The 22,433-nt window shown below is 38.8% G+C and overlaps 2 long non-coding RNA genes and 2 gene segments (V, D, J or C); 2 read left to right on the top strand and 2 right to left on the bottom strand.

The window, feature by feature from the left end:
* Positions 1 to 315: 315 nt before the first annotated feature.
* LOC108443579 lies at positions 316 to 1,712 on the top strand. Its single transcript, XR_005130940.1, has 2 exons — positions 316 to 462; positions 613 to 1,712. It is a non-coding gene; the product is annotated as an uncharacterized LOC108443579 (long non-coding RNA).
* Positions 1,713 to 7,583: 5,871 nt separating this feature from the next.
* LOC108443580 lies at positions 7,584 to 8,347 on the top strand. The segment is given in 2 exon segments: positions 7,584 to 7,764; positions 7,901 to 8,347. Coding segments are annotated over 2 exon segments (432 nt in total).
* Positions 8,348 to 9,741: 1,394 nt separating this feature from the next.
* LOC119264360 lies at positions 9,742 to 14,275 on the bottom strand. The gene is made up of 2 exons (XR_005130986.1): positions 13,949 to 14,275; positions 9,742 to 13,297 (listed from the first exon to the last, which is right to left on the bottom strand). It is a non-coding gene; the product is annotated as an uncharacterized LOC119264360 (long non-coding RNA).
* A 5,918-nt stretch (positions 14,276 to 20,193) lies between these two features.
* On the bottom strand, positions 20,194 to 22,274 carry LOC108443596. The segment is given in 3 exon segments: positions 20,194 to 20,718; positions 21,595 to 21,697; positions 22,263 to 22,274. Coding segments are annotated over 3 exon segments (441 nt in total).
* Between the last annotated feature and the right edge of the window lie 159 nt (positions 22,275 to 22,433).

Raw genomic sequence — 22,433 nt, 5'->3', positions numbered from 1 at the left:
GGACTCATTTACATTGTTTATAGCTTGGTGAAGATGAGTGTAACTGTACACTATGCTTTGTACTGTATAGTTTATAATATTTTTTCCTTAATTTGTAAATTACTATTGCAGAAATACAAGGATGAGTGACCATTTGCATTGCTTGCGTGACCATTTCAATGATATTGTACATTGTTTGTATTAATATACAAAAATGTGGTGCTACTGTTGACTAAGAGTATCTATATTATCAAGAAAAAATATATCTTCTGCTGTAGTCCATCTGTTTCTTCAGTCAGGAAGATGATTTTCATGCTGAAGACACTTTGCATTAGCAGCTCATGCTTCAGTGCTCTGGGAGAGTTTATAGCTCTGTCAGTTTAACACTTCATGACTGAGAGCTGATCTACATGATCACACATCAAAAAGCCATCATGACTTTAATCAGCATCTTTATCTGGATGCTTGTTACATCTACTTTGGGTAAGAACATTTCTGTTAGTTACATTTGATTTTTTTTGTTTGTTTGTTTTCAGGACATGATTCATATTTCAGAGCATTTTATAATAAAGTACATACATGTAGTTATTTTAACTAAACATTTATAATCACACTGCTCCTTTCTCTCTACAGGCTCTTTAGGGCAGGTTGTGGTCACTCAAACTGCAGCAAAATCAGCTCAGCCTGGTCATTCAGTCACTATTGACTGCAAATCAAACACTGTAGTTTATCGGAATGAGCAATGGACAGCTTCCAAGGGCCGTTATTATACATCCTGGTACCTTCAAAAACCTGGAGAGCAGCCAAAGCTTCTGATATATTATTCAGATGAGAGATTTTCTGGAGTTTCCTCTAAGTTCAGTGGTGGTGGAGGTCATCCTTCATCTGGAGGGAATGGTCTGGACTTCACTCTGACCATCAGTGGAGTCCAGGCTGAAGATGCTGGGGATTATTACTGCATGACTATACATCAGATCAGTGGTAGCGGGGTGTTCACACAGTGAAACAGCATCATACAAAAACCTCCCTCAGTCACGCTGAACTGCTGCAGCTGGAGCTGATGATATGCTTCAGAGTCTAATCTGACGCACCCACACACGTCCTCACATGTTCTACTGTTGTGTTTATAACAGCTGTAAAATAATTACAGTTTTACAATCATTAGGAAAATGTTTTACCATATACATCCAAACATTTCACACTCCACTCTGCAGAAATATGCAGCTCAGCACAACAGTTCATGTTATGAGCTAAATGCTCTATAGCTGTAAAAAGCCTGCAGAAACATCTCAAAATAAATAAATAACATGATAATAAGATTATATTCAGGGACTCCCCAGATTTTTTTTGGTATTTCATACCAAAGATTTATCCATAGTTCTCTCATAACATCCAGCACAGTCAGCATTAGGCTTTACTTGTAAATGATACTTCAGGCTCGACGAACTTGGGTAATAAACAAATCCGGGTAAGGAACACTGTAAAAAACACAACTCACTAGATATAACAGATAAACGCTTTACAGTCTAATTTCTGAAAATGTAAGCATAGTAATGCTCTGATATCTCCAGTGACTTAAACCTGCACTATCTGCTATTCTAATGAGTGTTGTAGACATTATTTAAGGAATGACGCAAATACTGGAACTGTGCAGTAAATACAGTGATTTTTTTTTTGTTATGATGTTTTATAATGTCAAATTCAAAAGCAAGTAAACAGTCATTGTGCATTTATATGTAGAGATGTGTACTTATTTTCTCTTGTAAAATCAACAAAACCTGTACATTTATCAAGGGCAGATACACTTTTCCAAAGTGACTAATTCAATCATGGTATGTAGGTAAGTAACTGAATCATTAGGAGTCAAGCCCAGTCACTCTTATTGCTATAGCATGGTGTTCTTACCTGAATGGAGAATTAAAGCCCAGTCTGCTACATACAGAGCAGTGATGTTATCCAGTACTATGTACTAGTTGTGATGATTAGTACAGCTCACTAATCTAATTTATTAAAGGCTTGTATGTGATATAAAGGCTTGTATGTTAACTATCTCTAAACTTACCCACTGAGTATAAAGAAAGGGGATTAAAGCATTATATTTACCAGTTGAGGGAACAAGAGAGGGAGGGCTGAAATACAGCTTCTCTGACCAATACATTCTGAAATAGCCTATTTAATACTGTTCGGGTTGTGTATGGTAGGGTTGCAACCCATTCCGTTTTTTTCAGCTAAATGTCTGGGGGTCTAGTTTTGATTTCATTTGTCCACTTCTTGCAATGTTTTCTCAAATTCTAGGGGGGGAAAAGCAATAAAATCATGTTGATCAGTAGGTTTGTCGCTTCTTACTTTCATCTTCCCATTACCAATTTTAGGCCAATTGAGTCATTTAGCATAATTAGTGTTTTTGTTTAATTTTATTCTTTATTGTTTTGATGCAACGGTCAGTCATAAAAAGAGCTACCACAGGATAGCATTCGTCTAAAACAAAGAAGAAGCACAAAGACAGCCCAGGAAAAAATCCCCAAAATGAAGCACTACCAAGAAGAATGGTTTCATTCAAGGCTTGAGTTACCTAAGATCCAAGCAATTTGACCTCTGCGAAGTGTAGAACATGTAATTTCTCATTCACCCTTAAACATGACAATGTTCTACCTTGAGGGCCTATTAAACTTCAGATTGACATAATCATACCTACCTCAATAAAACCAGTCAACAGCCTTTCGAACTTCTTACTCAAGAAAATCACTGCTCAAGATTGCATTACAGCTGCTGAACTAATAATGTATAATGGAATCATTTATTTTAGCTTTCCCTACACTGATTCCCCAATAAACACTTTGGTGAATTTTGATTTTAAGAGTGTTGAGTAAAAGAGTGTTGAACAGAGTGTTGGCTTGTTGAAAAGGTGGCAACCCTACTATACAACCCTACTTTTTTCAGAAAGTGTTGAATGCATGTATTCAAATTCCAGGCATACCTGCTCATGTACATCAACTCCTGAACTTCAACAAAAATATACCTTTAGAAATATTAGTGAGTGTTCAAAACACATTTAGTATAGAACAGGGGCTGCATCTTCACTCTGCATACAGCCAGGAATGGCAGTAATGCTATTACAACGGCAATGTTGATATTGGTGCATGCTGCTGTCAGCCGTATACCGCTGCCATGCTTTGAGTTGTTTTAATGCCAACACGTAAACACAGAACAAGACTTACTGTTCAGTTACTGTACAGTTCGGACTACAACACAATCGTGACAGTTCTTAAGTACAGAAGTGTAGATTATATTCTAGTGAAATATTTATTAGGCTACACAACACCTATATAAGCCTTTTATTATTTATAACTGACATTAACATATATTTAGTCCAAGGGTGCATTTTGTGTTAAATCCTGGCAGTTATTAACAGTGTGTTTTATAATCACAGGCTGATCATTTGACTGTTTATCCTGAGTTTGACCCCGTTTTCCATTTTCATGCTGAAGACACTTTGCATTAGCAGCTCATGCCTCAGTGCTCTGAGAGAATTTATAGCTCTGTCAGTTTCACACTTCATGACTGAGAGCTTTTCAGAATAACAATAACAAGCATTTCTGCATGAACTCAAAGCAAGTATAACTGTTAATCATTTTCTGTCACAATGTCTCCCCCTGATGGGAGACTCTGATTAGACCTGCTCAGCTGGTCCTGCTCCTCCCTGACCACACCTTTTATTATTACATGCACCTTTGTTTGGCCTTAAGACCTGTGAAGTTACTGTGTTCACACCTGAGTTCTAGACCATGTTGGTTTTGGACTGTGGGTTTCCTGTGTTTCACCTGTTTGCTTAACTGGTTTTAGATTATGGATTAGCCCTGAAAATGTTTGGCATTGAGACTCAGACACAGTGTCAATCTTCAAATCTAGTCTGAAAACTCACTTGTTCAGTTTAGCTTATGGTAGTTAATGTCCCCACTTAGATAAAGGCGGCAGATCCAGGGGTCCATGGACACAGGGAATTATAGTAAACTGAGCCGCTGGTGCTGTCGTCCCGCTACTCACACATGGTCACTCAGGTTTGTGGACGGTGGAGCAGAGGGATGCCAAACTGTTTCAGAGTGCTGCCATGTCTGTGTGTCCTTCTGGTTCTCTCCTTTTAGTTAAGCTGTTATAATCATTAAGGCAATCATTTATTCCCTGAAATCACTAAAACATTGAATATTTTGACTTGACTTGACTTTGACTGTCTAACAGGACATTTAAATAAGTCATTTTTCAGTCTGGTTCTTAATCAGACAGTCAGTACTGACTTCAAATCCAGCACTGCAAGTGGTTCTGTATCCAAAGATTACAGACAGCTGGAGAAACTCCTAAAGTCTTGATGTTACACCACATGAAACCTACTGGAGTGTCCTCCATGTCCTCCTCTCAGGTTGTAACATGCCAGAAAGATTCGGACACTCATGGTTAAAAGGAGAAAAAGAGGCTTTACTAATAGAATCAAAATCCAGGTTCACAGTCAAATCCAGAAAAGACAAAAATAAAAACATAACAGAAGGGAAACAATCCAAAAGGGTGAGGCAAGAAAGGCAGAGTTGAATAAACAGGCAAAATGGTCATAAACAGGAATAATATACACAATAGAACACTCAGTAGAGAGCTGAACAGAGTTAGTATTCTGGTGAACAAGAGCGCTGATTAGAGCACAAGGAAAGGTCAGGAGTCACTTGGGTCATGTGATCTCCCAGAGGCTTCGAGCTGGAGGGGTGCGTGACACAGGTGAAAACAGTTATTCAGTTGGAGGGAACAGTTTTGGTTTCTTTTGACCATCACTGAGTATATTTACATGCACTTAATCTTGCCCCCCCTTATATGTCAAATCTTCTCCAAATCGCACCTTCTACTCGCTCGCTCAGATCCTCCTCTTCCATGCATCTCTCTGTACCTTCTGCTCGTCTGACTACCATGGGGTGCAGAGCTTTCAGCCGCTCTGCTCCCAAACTCTGGAACTCGCCTCCCACCTGACATCCATAACATTGACTCTTTTCGTCTTTTCAAATCCAGTCTTAAAACTCACCTGTTCAAATTAGACTACTCTCTCTGTTGTTTTTTTTTTATTTTATTTTTTAATATATAACCCTACATTTTGTACAGTGTCCTTGAGTGTCGAGAATGGCGCTTTAAAATTAAATTTATTATTATTATTATTATTATTATTATTATTATTATTATTATTATTATTAATAATAATAATAATAATAATAATCTGATAACAGCAGAAAATCAGATTTTGTCAGTAAGCTGATGCATTTACATGCACATGAATTTCTGCTTTACAACCAGTTAATAAACTCACAAGTTGAATTTGACTACTGTTTTGACTCAAGGCTTTTTACTTTTCTATTTTAAAAGGTTCTGTTATCAAAAGGTACAAATATGCACCTTTTCCCTGGAAAAGTGAATGATGTGTACTTTTACTTTTAAAACTCATTTAAGATACAATTGGACCTCAGGACCATTGCTATACCCTTTTAACATTCATTTAAATTGTTTATACCCTGGTAAAGACAAGTGTATCTGTACAGTATCCTTTTTTACAGTGGAGCTTAATAAAGAATATGTTTCCTTATATAAATTAAATGTTAGAAATACAAGGCTGTAGGAGCTGTGGGTGAATTATCACTTTTAGGGCATTAGTCATTACATCACTAATTAATCATTAGTATTAATAATAGTACAAAATCATTCTAATAAGTGGGGCCCTGGTATAACAGTTGATGATTAAAGCATTTAATTAAAAAAACAGGAGTGATGCATTATATAGATGAAAAGAAAATGACTATATTATAAAATGTAAAATGAACAAACTGAAAGATTATATATATATATATAATATATATATGATCATATATATATATATATATATATATATATATAGTACTGTTAAATTGCCTGAATGAAAACCATGCAACTTAAACTCATCTAACTTAGTTATACTAAACAGGGTTCTAGAGTATTACAGCATCTCTAGGCAAACCACCAAGCTGACATTAGAGAGAAAAGCAGAGAAGGTTTTATATTCATATTACAGATGGTCCTTGAGATGACTAAGGTCCAGTAATTTCTGAGTTGGACTTGTTGACCATATTCTCCACAAGTGGGCAGCATACACCTAAAGAACAGTACATGCATGAATGCTTTACCCATACCGTGAGGACATCCATTGACTCTTTTTGGCTGTGAGGGCTGATATGGCTTGGGTTCACTTGTCCCCCTAAAAGGAAGGATCACTGCAAGTCAATACAAAGTTTATCTCACTGTTCAACTTTACAATTAACATCCTGAATGGAGTAGCCTCTACCAGGATGACAATTTTCCCAGCAACAGGGAATCAAGGCCCCAAACTGAACGATTTGATTAATGTCAAAATGATATAAATCATATGCTATTCTATGTATAATTGATCACCTATTGAACATTTTGGGCTGATGTTTTTGGACACCACCATCATTAAATCTGCTGCTGAATCCACAATATCTTGCCTAAAAGGAAACAAAATCAAATGATCAGAAGATACAAGGGCACTGATCATATTTGTGACCCTCTCTGCCTCAGTACTGGTGCTCCACAGGGCTTTCATGCACTTTATTACACACACTAATGTACATCACTGTATATTCCAAGGCATAATGATTCTAAATAAGTGCCTGCAACCAGTGCACATAGGGACTTTAAATTGATGCAATATACGAATGTTAGAAATTTGTTTATATTTACGTTTACATTTGCTGCTCAACTCTTTTAGCGCTACAAACTGTGTATATGTACATCAGTATTTGATTGCCACTGTATTTTATTGGATTTAATTTTAAGATGACACACCAAGAAAAATTTATTGTACACCTGATACTTGGCAGATTACAGAGCCCCGCTGGTGGCATCCTGTATAAATAAAAATAATGCATGGCCACGATTTATTAAGGTGTGGGAGTGAGATGATTAAGTTGTGGCCACGAGATCCTAATATGTGGCCACTAGTCAGTAAGTCGTTCTCATTCTCAAGCAGATAAAGGCCAGTTGAGTGAATATCTTTCTTTTTTTAAATGGTGTTTCATCCTTCCAGTACAGCTCCAAAGACTTGTAAAATCTATGCCAACATGCATTGAAGCTGTTCTGCTGGCTAAAGGTGACCCAGAACCCAACAAAGACACTGACTGTTGCACAATCTTCCTGTCCTGTAACACTGACTCATATTACAGTTACTTTAATCACTCTCTGATTTCATGAGGCTGTTTGTGATTGATTATCAGTTCTATGAAAAATGAGTGATGTAGCGTTTTTTTATGGTAAGCGAAGCACATTAAAGGAGAGATATTAACTCCATAATATACTGCCGCATTCATTCATCATTTATAAGTGATTGAGAGGCCTATAGTTCAGTTTCAAAGTCACATGTGACACATACATGATCTCAATAACAAAATATTTCACATAACATTCTGGTTAATTATGAAAGTGAGTAAAATGTTGTATCCCCAAATTTGTAAGCCCAAATGTAGTAAAAATGTTCATTTTAGCAGTTCAGTTAGCATTAACACAACAGCTGTTTCTGCAGTCAGGAAGATGATTTTCATGCTGAAGACACTTTGCATTAGCAGCTCATGCTTCAGTGCTCTGGGAGAGTTTATAGCTCTGTCAGTTTAACACTTCATGACTGAGAGCTGATCTACATGATCACACATCAAAAAGCCATCATGACTTTAATCAGCATCTTTATCTGGACGATCATCACCTGCAGCTCAGGTAAGAAAACATTACATTTCAATGGTGATCATAAAAAGAAGATGCAATTCAAATTTAGCATAAAATGAAAAGTAAATTTAATTTAAAAAGCTTTCTCTCTCTCTCTTTCTTTCACTCTCGCTCTCTCCCTCTACAGACTCTTTAGGGCAGGTTGTGTTGACTCAGTCTGGAGATCAGACAGTGCAGCCTGATCACACTGTCACTATTACCTGCAAACATGATCCAGCAATAGACTGTGTTAAAAAAGATACAACACAATACTGTATGTCCTGGTATCATCAGATTCCTGGAGAAGCTCCTAAACTCCTGATCTCTTCCACGTCTGACAGAGCTTCTGGACTTTCCTCTAGATTCAGTGGCAGTGACAGTGGAAACAGGGTTGACTTCTCTCTGACCATCAGTAAAGTCCAGCCTGAAGATTCAGGAGTTTATTACTGTCAGAGTCAACACAACACAGGAACTTCCACAAACATAGTGTGGGTGTTCACACAGTGAAAAATCATCGTACAATAACCTCGTTTTTTATGCACTGCTGCAGCAGCAGGTGTTGAGGGGGAAAATTACATGACCCACTGAGGAGATATCAAAAATAGTGTTTATATGTTTATGCCATGTTTCGCCATTATGCAGACTCATTTACCCACAAACACAAAAACATGACTTACAAGTGTCTGTTTTATATTTAATGTATTTCCACCTTCATTTTCAGTTCTTAATCTCCTTTCTAGAATTTAGAAGTTGAAGCAGGTCATTGTTAAAGCAGCTCTTTGTGAGGTTTGTATGTAATATACACTGCTCAAAAAAGTAAAGGGAACACTTAAACAACATAATATAACTCCAAGTAAATCAAACTTCTGTGAAATCAAACTGTCCACTTAGGAAGCAACACTGATTGACAATCAATTTCACAGCTGTTGTGCAAATGGAACAGACAACAGGTGGAAATTATTGCCAATTAGCAAGACACTTTTGAATGTTGGTGGTGCTTTCATACTCGTGGTAGATATTCCTCCTTTATCTGTCTTTGGTTAAAACCAAATATTTCCTCATTGTATTCTTTCCTCATGGATTTCAGTATGAAAACAAGACATTTCCTACACTTACTTGAATGCTTCCTAAAAAATGTCCAAACGTGAATTACATTCACTCACGATCCAAAAACCTCCAGATAGATTCTAACAGTAACAACAAGCTGAACTTAACAAGGCAAGATAAAGTTAATTATAGTAATAGCAGTTTATCCCTCCCCTAGGGGACTATTGGAGTAAGGACAGCAGTCTGATGAGTGAGTTTGTGAGTGAGTGAGTGAGTGAGTGAGTGAGTGAGTGAGTGAGTGAGTGAGTGAGTGAGTGAGTGAGTGAGTGAGTGAGTGAGAGAGAGATGCATGAACTATAACTTTACAGTGCTTTTGACTGCTAATAACCAAAACTACAGTGTCCATTTACATGTAATAGAGGATTATAATGTGGTATATAGTTTGAAATTACTTGTCATATTAATGGATATTTCATAATAGCTTATATAGCATTAATGTTATAAAATAGGCACCAAAACATAAAATGATGTTTGTTCTTGGCCCCAAACTAGTATGAGTCACTATGTGTCCAGCAACATTGCCTCATATTTGAAAAGTTGGAACCATTCTCGACATTAATTTCATTATGTGATATTGCTACCTCACACACATTTCCTAAGCTGCTTATCCCCCTGGGTCATGGGGAATACTACCTCAGTAATTAATAAATCACTTATAGCTCTGTTCAACATCAGTTGTTTTTACAGTTTCTTGGAAATTCTTTGAAGTTTATATAAAATCATCACATTAAAATTCATTTTAAAAATATATGACGGTAACAAAAATGTAACATTTCTATGGGTCAGGATTTGCAGTGTTTCAAACATGGTAAAGGGCTGCATCTTATCATCTTATTACAAACTAGCAGCTTATGAAAAAGGAATTGTTTAAAAACAACAGGATTTCAGGCTGAATGATCTTTTTGTTTTATTTGTTCATTTTCACACTGCATTTTAAAACAATTGGTACTCTCAAGAATAAAAGCAAATACATTACATTCGAGAGCACTGTCAGAGAAGATATAGATAGTTTATAATAAATTCTATGTCACAACCAATACATCACTGGGTAGCATCACTGTCTTCATTGTGGTAGTTCAGTTTCCCATCTGGGCAAGTACACAATGCTATACAAATAAGAATCACTGAACAAGACTACTCATTTTGGATCACAGCATCTGCCACAATGTCATTTATGTCATAAATGTAAAAAGTAAACAGGAAACAAAAACTGAAATGAAACTTTCTATTGTTGTAAGATGTTGCAGTCCAAGTACATGAGGAAACTGAAGTGACATCCATGTCATTCGTTATCTAAACCTTTACCTTAACCAATGTTTTCCTCATACAACTGTCAGGGCCAGTCTCAGATCAGACACTCGCGGACATGAGGGTAAAAGGTGAGCTTTGTTGTTGAGGGCAATTCCAAAAGAGTGGTCGAAAACAGTCCAGGTCGTGAATACCAAAATAGCAAACATAAACAGGACAAGGCAAAAAAACAAGGTCGGAAGACAAAACAGGGCCAAAACACAAAAGCTAGCAATATTAGAATAATGCTCGGTAAGACAGGTGAACTGGCAATACTTCGCAAAGAGACTAGGCAAACACAGAGCTTAAACAAGGAACAACACAGGTGTGTTTCATCAGTACTCGGGTGAGCGGGTGCAAGTCCTTTGATTGGTTCCAGGAACCTGGGTTTCCTGCAGGGTGTTCTGGGTAATGGAGCTCATGTTAGAAGACTGATTCCTAGTATCGCCCATGGGCGTGACAACAACAATTAAATTGCTTTGGCATGTATGAGCAAACCTAAAACTTGATGCCTGTGTGTTTCACACAACCAACATTTTCATTCTATTATTTTTAAATGCTCAAATGAGCTTTAGTTGTGTGGTTTCCTCTGTGTCGCCATACTTCTACTTTACATGACTCCCAGTCACTCTGTGTGTATGTGTGAATGTGGCATGTGTCCAGAAGACCTGATGGAACTTCCAAATATTTGATCATGTCAGGTTTGCACCTCAATCACAAAGATTCTCTTTCGAGGAATTATTATTATTATTATTATTTTGCTTTGTGCACTACAGTGTTTGGACATTGTTTTAGTGCAGCTGTTTAAAAGTTATACAAACAAATAAACATTGTTCTGTGTCTCATTGTACAGCAGCACAATGTGGTGAAAGTTGTGACATCAGGTCACCATTTAGTGATTATAAGTCAGCACAAGTACCTGTACTGCAGCACTGAGGCAAGTCTAGTAGCTGGCCTTCACTTGTGCTGCCTTATAATCAGTAGCTGGTCATTTGACTGTTCAGGTATCATCAGTTTGACTACTCGGTTTTGTTTTCTGCAGTCAGGAAGATGATTTTCATGCTGAAGACACTTTGCATTAGCAGCTCATGCTTCAGTGCTCTGGGAGAGTTTATAGCTCTGTCAGTTTAACACTTCATGACTGAGAGCTGATCTACATGATCACACATCAAAAAGCCATCATGACTTTAATCAGCATCTTCATCTGGATGATCATCACCTGCAGCTCGGGTAAGAAAGCATCACATTTCAGTGGTGATTATTAAAGTAAATTGAAACTTGAATTCAGTAAAACATTATAGTAACATGCAGTTCTTTTAAATGATAAGTTTGTGTTTTCAACGTTCATTTTTGTTTTTTGTTGAGGAGAATAAAAGGTCTTTAATGATATCTCAAACTGTCTACCTCAGACAAAGACAGGTCATCTTCTTTAATAATCTGTATTAATGCAGTCTCTCTCTCTCTCTCTCTCTCTCTCTCTCTGTCTATAATAACTCTGCTTTAATTTATACACAATTAAATCAGGCAAGAAACGCAGTGATGTACAAGTATTAACTTATGAATTTAAATAGTTAAATTATGAAACAATTGTTAAATTACAAAGTTATGAACACTTGAATCTCTCTCTCTCTCTCTCTCTCTCTCTCCCTCTCTTCTATACAGACTCTTTAGGGCAGGTTGTGTTGACTCAGTCTGGAGATCAGACAGTACAGGCTGGTAAAACTGTCACTATTACCTGCAACCATCATCCTATATCTAATTGTATAAATAATCAAGAAGAAAAAAAAGAATGCATATCCTGGTATCATCAGATCCCTGGTGAAGCTCCTAAACTCCTAATGTATTATATTGATGTCAGAGCATCTGGAGTTTCTTCTAGATTCAGTGGAAGTACAAGCGGAAATGAGGTTGACTTCTCTTTGACCATCAGTGAAGTCCAGCCTGAAGATTCAGGAGTTTATTACTGTCAGAGTAAACACAACACTGGAACCTCCACAAACAAAGTGCATGTGTTCACACAGTGAAAAAATCATCATACAAAAACCTCCTTCAGTCAGACTGTACACTGCTGCAGCTGCAGGTGCTGAAGGGGAAGATAACTCACTTTGGAGACAACTAAGTGCATACACACACACACACACACACACACACACACATTAATTTTATGGACGTCTTCATTCGCTTAAAGTTGTGCATCATCTCTTCTCAAGTGAGCATTTAGAAATTCAAGCATTTGTAACTCAGAGACTATAGATGAACTTTAAAAACAAACCAGAGTCTCATTTTACATCATTAGAAAACTTTGTAAAGGTCTGTTATTTCAAATTCACTGATACAGTTCACACTTACAGTACTATCTGATGATCAGCTCAGACTGAATACACAAAGGCAATAACCTGAACTAGATATCATGATCAAGCAGTAGTACAGAATCATGTCAGCAGCAGATTAAGTCATGTGCTTATGTAGCAAAGACATGCAATCAGTATAAATATGCTAATTAATGAAAATGCTGAGTAATAGACTTGCAATCAGCATAAATATGCTGTGAACTAAAATGACTTCACTATCACACACCCACTCGTTACACCTCTCCTTAATCTTCAGAAATACCTTAACCCACAATTGATGTTAGCTGCATGGGCTAACACACCATTCACACTCAATACATTTGTTTTTAACACCCTATAATCTCCTGCAGCCAAACACAAACACAAGCAAGAACTACAGTAGAGAAATATAGACATAGACACAGCTGTGTCAGGAGGTCTGAATATGTTTATGGTGTGAAATTCAAATTTGTACACTTTGTCTATTATTTTTTAATATAGTTTAATTTCTTTTTGATTCGAAAAGCTTTTATTTGACAAACATAGTAAAGCACATCTTTAAGGCATTGAATGCATCCTAAACTATAGTGCAGACTAAGATGTTTGTGAGTACAGTACACTTTCAGTGGTTAGTGTACTGCTGGTTGTGTACTACACTGATGATATACTCACACCTGATGTCCGGCTGATACCGTCCACCTTCCAGCCCAGTGTCCAGTCTGACGGGTAGCCCTTGTTGGCCAAACACACCAGTGTAGCCTCCCCCTGCTGCAGCTCCACACTGGAGAGGGGAAACACTGTGAGGGTGGGCCGAGTGTCACCTGCAAAGAGAGAGAGAGAGAGAGAGAGAGAGAGAGAGAGAGAGAGAGAGAGAGAGAGAGAGAGAGATGATAGTCAGGAGTTTCTGTTGTCTGAAATAGTCATATTCAGTTCTATCAGTCATTCTGAGACTCTTTCACTTCCCTTTAACAGACTTTATGTTCATAAAGCAGAACTGAGAGCAGCAGATCATTCAAACACATTTTTCCATTAATAGTAAATAATCAACATGTTTTCAGTGTGTTTTATCTCTCATTTATTCATGTCACCAATACTTTAATAATAAAGAACAACTACAGAACAGATATAGAACAAATTCAAATTATGGGAAAAAAAATACTAAAAATGCAATAAAAATATTTTAAAATGTTTTTTAGAGATGATTTTAAAATGTAAGCATTTATAGTAATCAACTAAAAATACATTCCATCTGTAAATAACCACTTCTTTATTTATGCAACTAATCATTTCATAAGAACCTGACACAAATAAAAATGAATGAAAATAAACACATTATTACAAAATGCAAGAACTCAATGCAACCTTGAAATTCACATTATATAACCTAGTCAACAGAAATTATGAGTAAACATGATATTGTGAGGCATTTAAATCAGCAGATTATATCAGTTGGGTCTGTTTTTAATACTTACGTGCTAGGGTCCTGAAGATCTAACTGCAATGTTGTGACACCTTGAGCTTGTATTGATGCACCCAGGGACCCTTTTGTTTTTCAGTCCTATTTTCAAAGTAGAGATCTACAAAGCTTTGAAAGTCATTGATCCAAAAACCTAACCTAGACCAGACAAACTGTATCCTACCTCTTAAAGCTTGCAGCTGGTTTTATTGCCTGAGCCTATTGCTTACATTTGTAATCAGAGCCTCCAGACTACTACCATTCTTAAAATCTGGAAAACACCTTATGTTCTCCCCTTATTGAAGGGCGGGGAGTCTTCAGACTTTTACCATCCCATAGTCAAACTTACTATCCTTGGTAAGATCTTAGAATCTGGAGTAAAGTCTCGACTGAAACAATTTTAGCTAAAAATAATATTTTAAGTGAAACTCAATCTGGCTTTAGATCAGGTTAGACTACTATGACAGCAGCTGTGTTGGTAACAAATGATGTTATCAGTGCCTTGGACAGAAAGCAGCCTTGTGCTGCCCTATTTGTTGACCTATCCAAGGCATTTGATTCAGTCGATCATGAGCTGCTGTTGAACAGACTCAGTGATATCAGTATAGGTGATAAATGGAATGGTCTAGGCAGTAGCAGTTGCTGTGGTCTTCTGGGCCTTTTGTAGTATCTTTTTGACACTTTTTCTCTTCAGTCCTGAAATCCAGCAGGCCTGCTGGAGGCTCCATGTAGTTACTCTTACAAAGTCTTCTCTTTAGTGAAATTTTCTTAGACCTTACTTGACTGCAACATTCCATCTTTAGGAATTGCTCTTAGTGCAGCATTTTACAAGCTACAAAATAAGTAAAATCATTAGTTAAGAAGAAACGAATTAATCAACACACCTCTAATGAAAGCAGCATGTGTATTCTGCAAATTATCCCACAGATTTGCACCATGTAGTAGCACAAGATATCGGACATTGGGTTAGCAGCGCAATCAGGTTATAAGGTTATTCTTCTCTGCCTTATTTCATAACAAAGTGGTGACAATTGTAACATCATTTTCAAGCTTATACTGCAGTACTGAAGCAAATCGTGTAACTGAGTCTCCATGTGTGCTGTTTTACAATTAAACAGTGGTCATTTGACTTTTCAGTATCCTGAGTTTGACTTCTTAGTTTTGTTTTCTTGTGGCAGGAAGAGCGTTTTCTTGAAGACACTTTGCTTCAGCAGCTCATGCTTCAGTGGGAGAGTATATAGCTATAGATTCCTGGAGAAGCTCCTAAACTCCTGATGTATTTTACTGATGAAAGAGCTTCTGGACTTTTCTCTAGATTTAACAGCAGTGGGAGTGGAAACCATACTGACTTCACTCTGACCAGCCTGAAGTCCAGCCTGAAGATTCAGGAGTTTATTACTGCCAGAGTGGACATCCCACTGGAAACAGTAACTGGGTGTTCACACAGTGAAAAATCACCGAGACTGCACTGCTGAGGGAGAAGATCACAAAACTCATTGAAGAAACATCTAAAATACACCGCTAAACGTTTGTATACTTATTTTTGTGAGGTATTTACATTAACTTGCTATTATGTAAATTCTGCTGCCTTTACATTCACCACAAGCTTACATTAACCAAAAGCTAAAAAGAAATGTATTTATTTATTTATATACTATATGTGTTTCAGTGTTTTATGTTCTTTATACAACTTTTAATGTCTTCCATGCATCATAAAGACACAGGGTTCCCAAAAAGATCTAAACAGATGAACACATACACACATACAGTCCCGTCCTCAATTATTGCACCTGTGGTAAAGATGAGTAAAAACGGTTATACAAAAGTCACCTTTGGTGAATTAACTTAATCTCACAATGAAAAATCTCAAAAACCCAACTATGAATTGAAGTAAATTTATTCTGTGAAAAAAACAGTTATACAGAAGAAGAAATACGTATTTTCAGCAAAACCACATGTGCCACAATTATTTGCACCCCTGCATTTAGTACAACCTGTTACCAATAAAACAGCCCTTAGTCTTCTCCTATAACATCTTATAAGATTAAAGAATACAGAGCAGGGAATTTGAGATCAATCCTCTTTACAGAATTTCTCCAGATCATCAAGGGTCATAAGTCCTTTTTTTGCACTCTCCTCTTTACCTTGAGGACTGAGATAGTCATGGAAGAAGCTTGATTTTGTATGAACTTTTTTATCTGGACATATGTTACATATATTTTGGAACATTGCTCTGCTGGTGAGTATATACATACATATGTGTGTGTGTGTGTGTGTGTGTGTGTGTTTGTGTGTGTGTGTGTGTGTGTATGCAATTGTGCAGCATATTATATAGCTACTGTTGAATTGCAGCAGTTAATATTCTAGCATCCATCTCGTGGGAGAGGGGGGATGGATGCAAGAGGTGGAGGGTAAGAATAGTATCAGTGATGCACCCTTAGAAGATTTAATCTTCCTTGGATTTGTTTGGTCCATACATGAAATGAAGGATGTCCAGAGTGTCTAGTGTAATGTTTTCTATATGGACTAATGTGAGTTTTTCAAAGCATTTCATTGCAATTGGAGTTTATAGATTTTAAAACAAACCATTGTGTTTTTCTTTTTTAGAGAGGCACAATAGTGGTTATCTTAAAGCAAAAGGCAATTAGAGCATGTGCTACACAAAGTTTGACTATGTCAGCAAAGACATCAGCCAGCCCTGCTGCACATGCGATGAGCCCACGACCAGGCATGTTATCTGGGCCTGTTACTTCTTTGGGTTTCCTGTGTTTAGAGTGTTCCTCAGTCTTGCAAAATTTTCCAGGAAGCTATGACTCCTTTCTTACGGAAAGCCTGTTCTGTGGGTTTCAAAGCATAGAAGTGATCTGGCAGGGCAGCGTGGCTATTGATTTCCCCTGTTTGCTTGTTGCGTCTGGTGTCAGTGGTGTTGTAGTGATGCTCCAGTTTCAGTCTGTATTGTATCTTAGCCTCTTTAGTGGATCTACGTAGGCCATACCTGGTCTTTTTGTGGTCTATGGTTAAAACCAGGGGTATAATTATAATTCCATCCATCCATCCATCCATCCATTATCTTCCGCTTGTCCGGGGTTCGGGTCGCGGGGGCAGCATCCTAAGCAATGAAGCCCAGACCTCCCTTTCCCCAGCCACTTCCACCAGCTCTCCAAGGGGGATTCCGAGGCGCTCCCAGGCCAGCTGCTCCCGAAGCACCTCCCACAGAATACCCCGGGGAACACAGTCGAATGCCTTCTCCAGATCCACAAAGCACATGTGGACTGGTTGGGCAAACTCCCATGAACCCTCCAGAATCCTGGAGAGGGTGAAGAGTTGGTCCAGTGTTCCACGACCAGGGCGGAACCCGCACTGTTCCTCCTGGATCCGAGGTTCTACTATAAGCCGGACTCTCTTCTCCAGTACCCCTGCATAGACCTTGCCAGGGAGGCTGAGGAGTGTGATTCCCCTGTAGTTGGAACACACCCTCCGGTCCCCTTTTTTAAAAAGAGGCACCACCACCCCAGTCTGCCAATCCAGTGGCACCGCCCCTGATGTCCACGCAATGTTGAAAAGGCGTGTCAGCCAAGACAGCCCCACAACATCCAGAGCCTTGAGGAACTCAGGGCGGATCTCATCCACCCCTGGAGCATTGCCACCAAGGAGCTTCTTAACTACCTTAGCGACTTCGGCCTCAGTAATGGACAAGCCTATTCCCATGTCCCCAGACTCAGCCTCCTCACTGGAGAACGTGTCGGTGGGATTGAGAAGGTCCTCAAAGTATTCCTTCCACCGCCCAATGACGTCTTCAGTCGAAGTCAGCAGCACACCATCTCCACTATATACAGTGCTAGTGGCACACTGCTTTCCCCTTCTGAGTAGCCTGACGGTTTGCCAGAATCTTTTCGGAGCCGACTTAAAGTCAGTTTCCAAGGCCTCACCAAACTCCTCCCATACACGGGTTTTTGCCTTGGCAACAACTGAAGCCGCAGATCGCTTGGCCTGTCGATACCTGCCAGCTGCCTCTGGTGTCCCACAGGCCAAACATGCCCGGTAGGACTCCTTCTTCAGCTTGACGGCATCTCTCACCTGGGGTGTCCACCACCGGGTTCGAGGATTACCGCCCCGACAGGCACCAACTACCTTACGGCCACAGCTACATTCAGCCGCTTCCGCAATGGAGGAACGGAACATGGCCCATTCTGAGTCAATGTCCCCCACCTCCCCCGATATCTGGTCAAAGTTCTGACGGAGGTGTGAGTTGAAGATCAATCTGACAGGTTCTTCTGCTAGACGTTCCCAGCAAACCCTCACTATGCGTTTGGGCTTGCCTGGTCTGACCGGCATCTTCCCCCACCACCTGATCCAACTCGCCACCAGGTGGTGATCAGTTGACAGCTCAGCTCCTCTCTTTACCCGAGTGTCCAAAACACATGGCCGCAAGTCCGATGACACGACTACAAAGTCAATCATTGAACTGCGGCCTAGGGTGTCCTGGTGCCATGTGCACTTATGGACATCCTTGTGTTCAAACATGGTGTTCGTGATGGACAAACTGTGGTTTGCGCAGAAGTCCAAAAACTGAACACCACTCGGGTTCAGATCAGAGAGGCCATTCCTCCCAATCACACCCCTCCAGGTCTCACTGTCATTGCCCACGTGAGCGTTGAAGTCCCCCAGTAGGACAATAGAGTCTCCAGGAGGAGCACTTTCAAGCACCCTTCCCAAGGACTCTAAGAAGGCTGGGTACTCTGAACTGCTGTTCGGTGCATAAGCACAGACAACAGTCAGGACCCGTTCCCCAACCCGAAGGCGTAGGGAAGCTACCCTCTCGTCCACCGGAGAAAACCCCAACATACAGGCACCGAGTCGAGGGGCTATGAGAAAGCCCACACCTGCCCGCCGCCTCTCACCATGGGCAACTCCAGAAAAGAATAAAGTCCAGCCCCTCTCAAGGAGATTGGACCCAGAGCCCAAGCTGTGTGTTGAGGTGAGCCCGACTATATCTAGCCGGTATCTCTCAACCTCGCGCACCAACTCAGGCTCCTTCCCCACCAGTGAGGTAACGTTCCAAGTTCCAAAAGCCAGTTTCAGCAACCGAGGATCAGAACGCCAAGGCCCACGCCTTCGGACACTGCCCGATCCACAACGCACCAAACCCCTACTACTGCCCCTCCCATTGGTGGTGGGTCGATGGGAGGGGGGACTCATGTAACTCCTTCGGGCTGGGCCCGGCCGGGCACCATGAGTAAATGCCCGGCTACCAGACGCTCGCTGGCGAGCCCCTCCCCCAGGCCTGGCTCCAGGGTGGGGCCCCGGTAACCCTGTTCCGGGCAGGGTACACAAGTCCTGTTTTTGTGTCTTCATAGGGGTTATTATGGATCACACTTTGTCTGACCTGTCACCTAGGACCAGTTTGCCATGGGAGACCCTACCAGGAGCTTTTGCTCCAGACAACATAGCTCCTAAGATCATTCAAGCACGCAAACCCCTCCACCACGATAAGGTGGTGATCCAAGGAGAGGATAATTATAATTATCACATATAATTATCACATACTCTTCTATTAAAACATGTGCCACACTTTAGATTCTGACTGGATGTAATATGTCATCTTAGAACTTTTCTTTTAATATTCCTTGGTCTTCTGTCAAGTTAATGACAGTTAATGAGTTTTATTGCTATACTATTACAGTAGTAATAGTAGAAATTTGCAATAAGAAACTTACCATGTATCTTCTTTGAGATACTGATATAAGTAGAAAAACATATGATTATATATTTACATAAAGTAGCATATATGCTTTGTTGAAGTTTTCACAGTTTTCAGTCTACACACACTTACAAACACCTTATTTACTCTCAAATTACTCCTAATTGATGTAAGCTGCACATCCTGATTTCATGGGAAAACAAGGTGTTCAGTGTCTATGTGCTATAAATATTACAGCCAAATACACATAGATACTTGAGCTACTGTAGAGAAACACCCACATAAACACAAGACATCCCAGGAGTGTGTGTGAAACCAAACTCATGAGTTTGCATGTATAAGTTTGCAGGAGTACTATAGCAGATTCATTTACAGATCAGCGCACTGTAGAGTTTCTATAACTGCAACATTAGATAACTTCAATACATTATCCGTAAATGTTCATGTGATAACAGTGCAATTTTATCTAAATACATTTTTAAATAATTCAAACACAGATGATAACCTCTACTGTGTGCATTATGCAAAAAAAATCAGATAAAAAGAAAATACCAATACAGTTTGAATCAAAAAGCTTTTATTTTGCAACATTTACTAAAGCACATTGTTTTAAAGCAATCAAAAGATATAAAATTCAGAACCTTTGACAATAAAATCTGAAATAGATCTGAAAAACAGCAGTTTAGCAGCACATCAGCAGAAACTCTAAAACAGCACAGACTGATAGAGAATGTGTAAAAGTGTGTATATAGTACACTTTCAGAGGTCAGTGCACTGCTTTGTGGTCAGCCTGTGGGTGACTGGGCTTTGGCTGCCCTGTCTGGCCTCACAGCTCACTGCATGTGCGTTCTTCCACTGCTCCTCAGTGAGGGTCAGGGTGCTGCTCCAGCTGTAGAGCCCGTTTCCCTTCTCCAGCACGCCCCCACTCACACTCACACCTGATGTCCAGCTGTTGCAGTCCACCTTCCAGCCCAGTGTCCAGTCTGACGGGTAGCCCTTGTTGGCCAAACACACCAGTGTAGCCTTCCCCTGCTGCAGCTCCACAGTGGAGGGGGGAAACACTGTGAGGGTGGGCCGAGTGTCACCTGCAAAGAGAGAGAGAGAGAGAGAGAGAGAGAGAGAGAGAGAGAGAGATGATAGTCAGGAGTTTCTGTTGTCTGAAATAGTCATATTCAGTTCTATCAGTCATTCTGAGACTTTCACTTCCCTTTAACAGACTTTATGTTCATAAAGCAGAACTGAGAGCAGCAGATCATTCAAACACATTTCACCATTTATAGTAAACAATCAACATGTTAAATTAGTTTCTTTAAAGTGACTCACTAAACACAATTTAATAATATTTAACATATTATCATACTGGTAAAAGAAAATTTACAAGTACTTGAATTTAAATGTCTTACATATAAAAGTTGTATATGTTTCGCTTATATAAACAAAAAAGAAAAATAACAATTGAGATACTGAGGTAAAATTGAGATCAAATGCAAACATAATTCATAGCAATTAAATAATTGATAATGAATTTATTCAACAAATATTTTTAATCCCTTTAATTATCTGTATATTTATTAGCATAATTCTAATATGTAATAATCCGAAATTTATGCTGAACAAGTAATATTTAAAGACTATTTTAAGATTCAAATGCTGAATATCCCCCTAAAATTCACTCCATATCAAGAAATTTTCATTATGAAACAAGTATGTACCACTAAATCAACAGTAATAGTTTTTAAAATTAATTTGTATTTCTTTATTTCTGTATTTTACAAATGAACCATGTTTTAATTAAAAATACTGACAGAGAATCATTTGAATGACATGTATGGTCTGCTTTATAAATATAAGTAAAAAAAAAAATTTAAACACACAATTTTAATAACTAATAAATATTTCAAATGTTATTTTCTTGGCTCTTCTACCAAATTATACATTATAATAAAGAAAGAATGACTTACTTCCAACAGAGAGTCGAGTTCCTCCACCAAAAGTCCACCACAGTGATACAACCTCATTCAGCGTCTGTACAAAAACCTCCTGCACTAAAGCTGCACTGTTTAACTAGAACAACTCAAACCTGCTGCACACATGATCTACTTTATGATTTATAGCAGCTTCATTAACCAGAAAACCCAAACACATCACAGATGATGTTTCTGATTCATGATTTACAGCTGTTTACAGAATTAACTTCTAATTCTAGTGTTAACAGTCTTCAGTATTTTATTTAATAGGATTTGGTTTAAAACAAAAAGTTCAGCATTAAATTACTTCCTTGTGGATGTCAAAGGGAAAACAATGAATTTTTTGTACTTACTTTAGAAAAGTTTGGATGCTCCTTAAAAAAGTCCAGGAGTGAATCTCATTGACTCACCATCCAAAAACCTCCTGACAGATTCTGTCAGACTCAACAAGCTGAATACCATGTAGGAGGACAAAGGTTACAACAGTATATCGCCCCCTATGGGACAATTGAAAAAAGGACATTGGTCTAGTAAGAGAACAGAGAGAGAGAGAGAGAGAGAGAGAGAGAGAGCTGCTTGAACTGATAACATTTGACTGCTATTAACAGAAACTACAGTGTTCATTTATAGGTTCTCATTTATATTATTATTAAGTTCTGCACCAACAGCTGCATTGTCAGAGGAAAAGATGCAAAATAAATATTCAGTAACCTAAAAAAGTCATTTAAGTCATATGAAGTTCAAACTAAAGTGCCACACAACATGTAGCACTGTATTACTTCATGTTTCTGCTACTGTCTGTTGTAAACAGATCTATGTCCTCATTCTGAAAC

The sequence above is a fragment of the Pygocentrus nattereri genome, chromosome 1 (assembly GCF_015220715.1).
Source record: "Pygocentrus nattereri isolate fPygNat1 chromosome 1, fPygNat1.pri, whole genome shotgun sequence".
NCBI classification, from domain to species: Eukaryota; Metazoa; Chordata; class Actinopteri; order Characiformes; family Serrasalmidae; genus Pygocentrus; species Pygocentrus nattereri.
The sequence above is the reverse complement of the archived record's forward strand: the minus strand, read 5'-3'. Positions and strand labels throughout refer to the sequence as shown.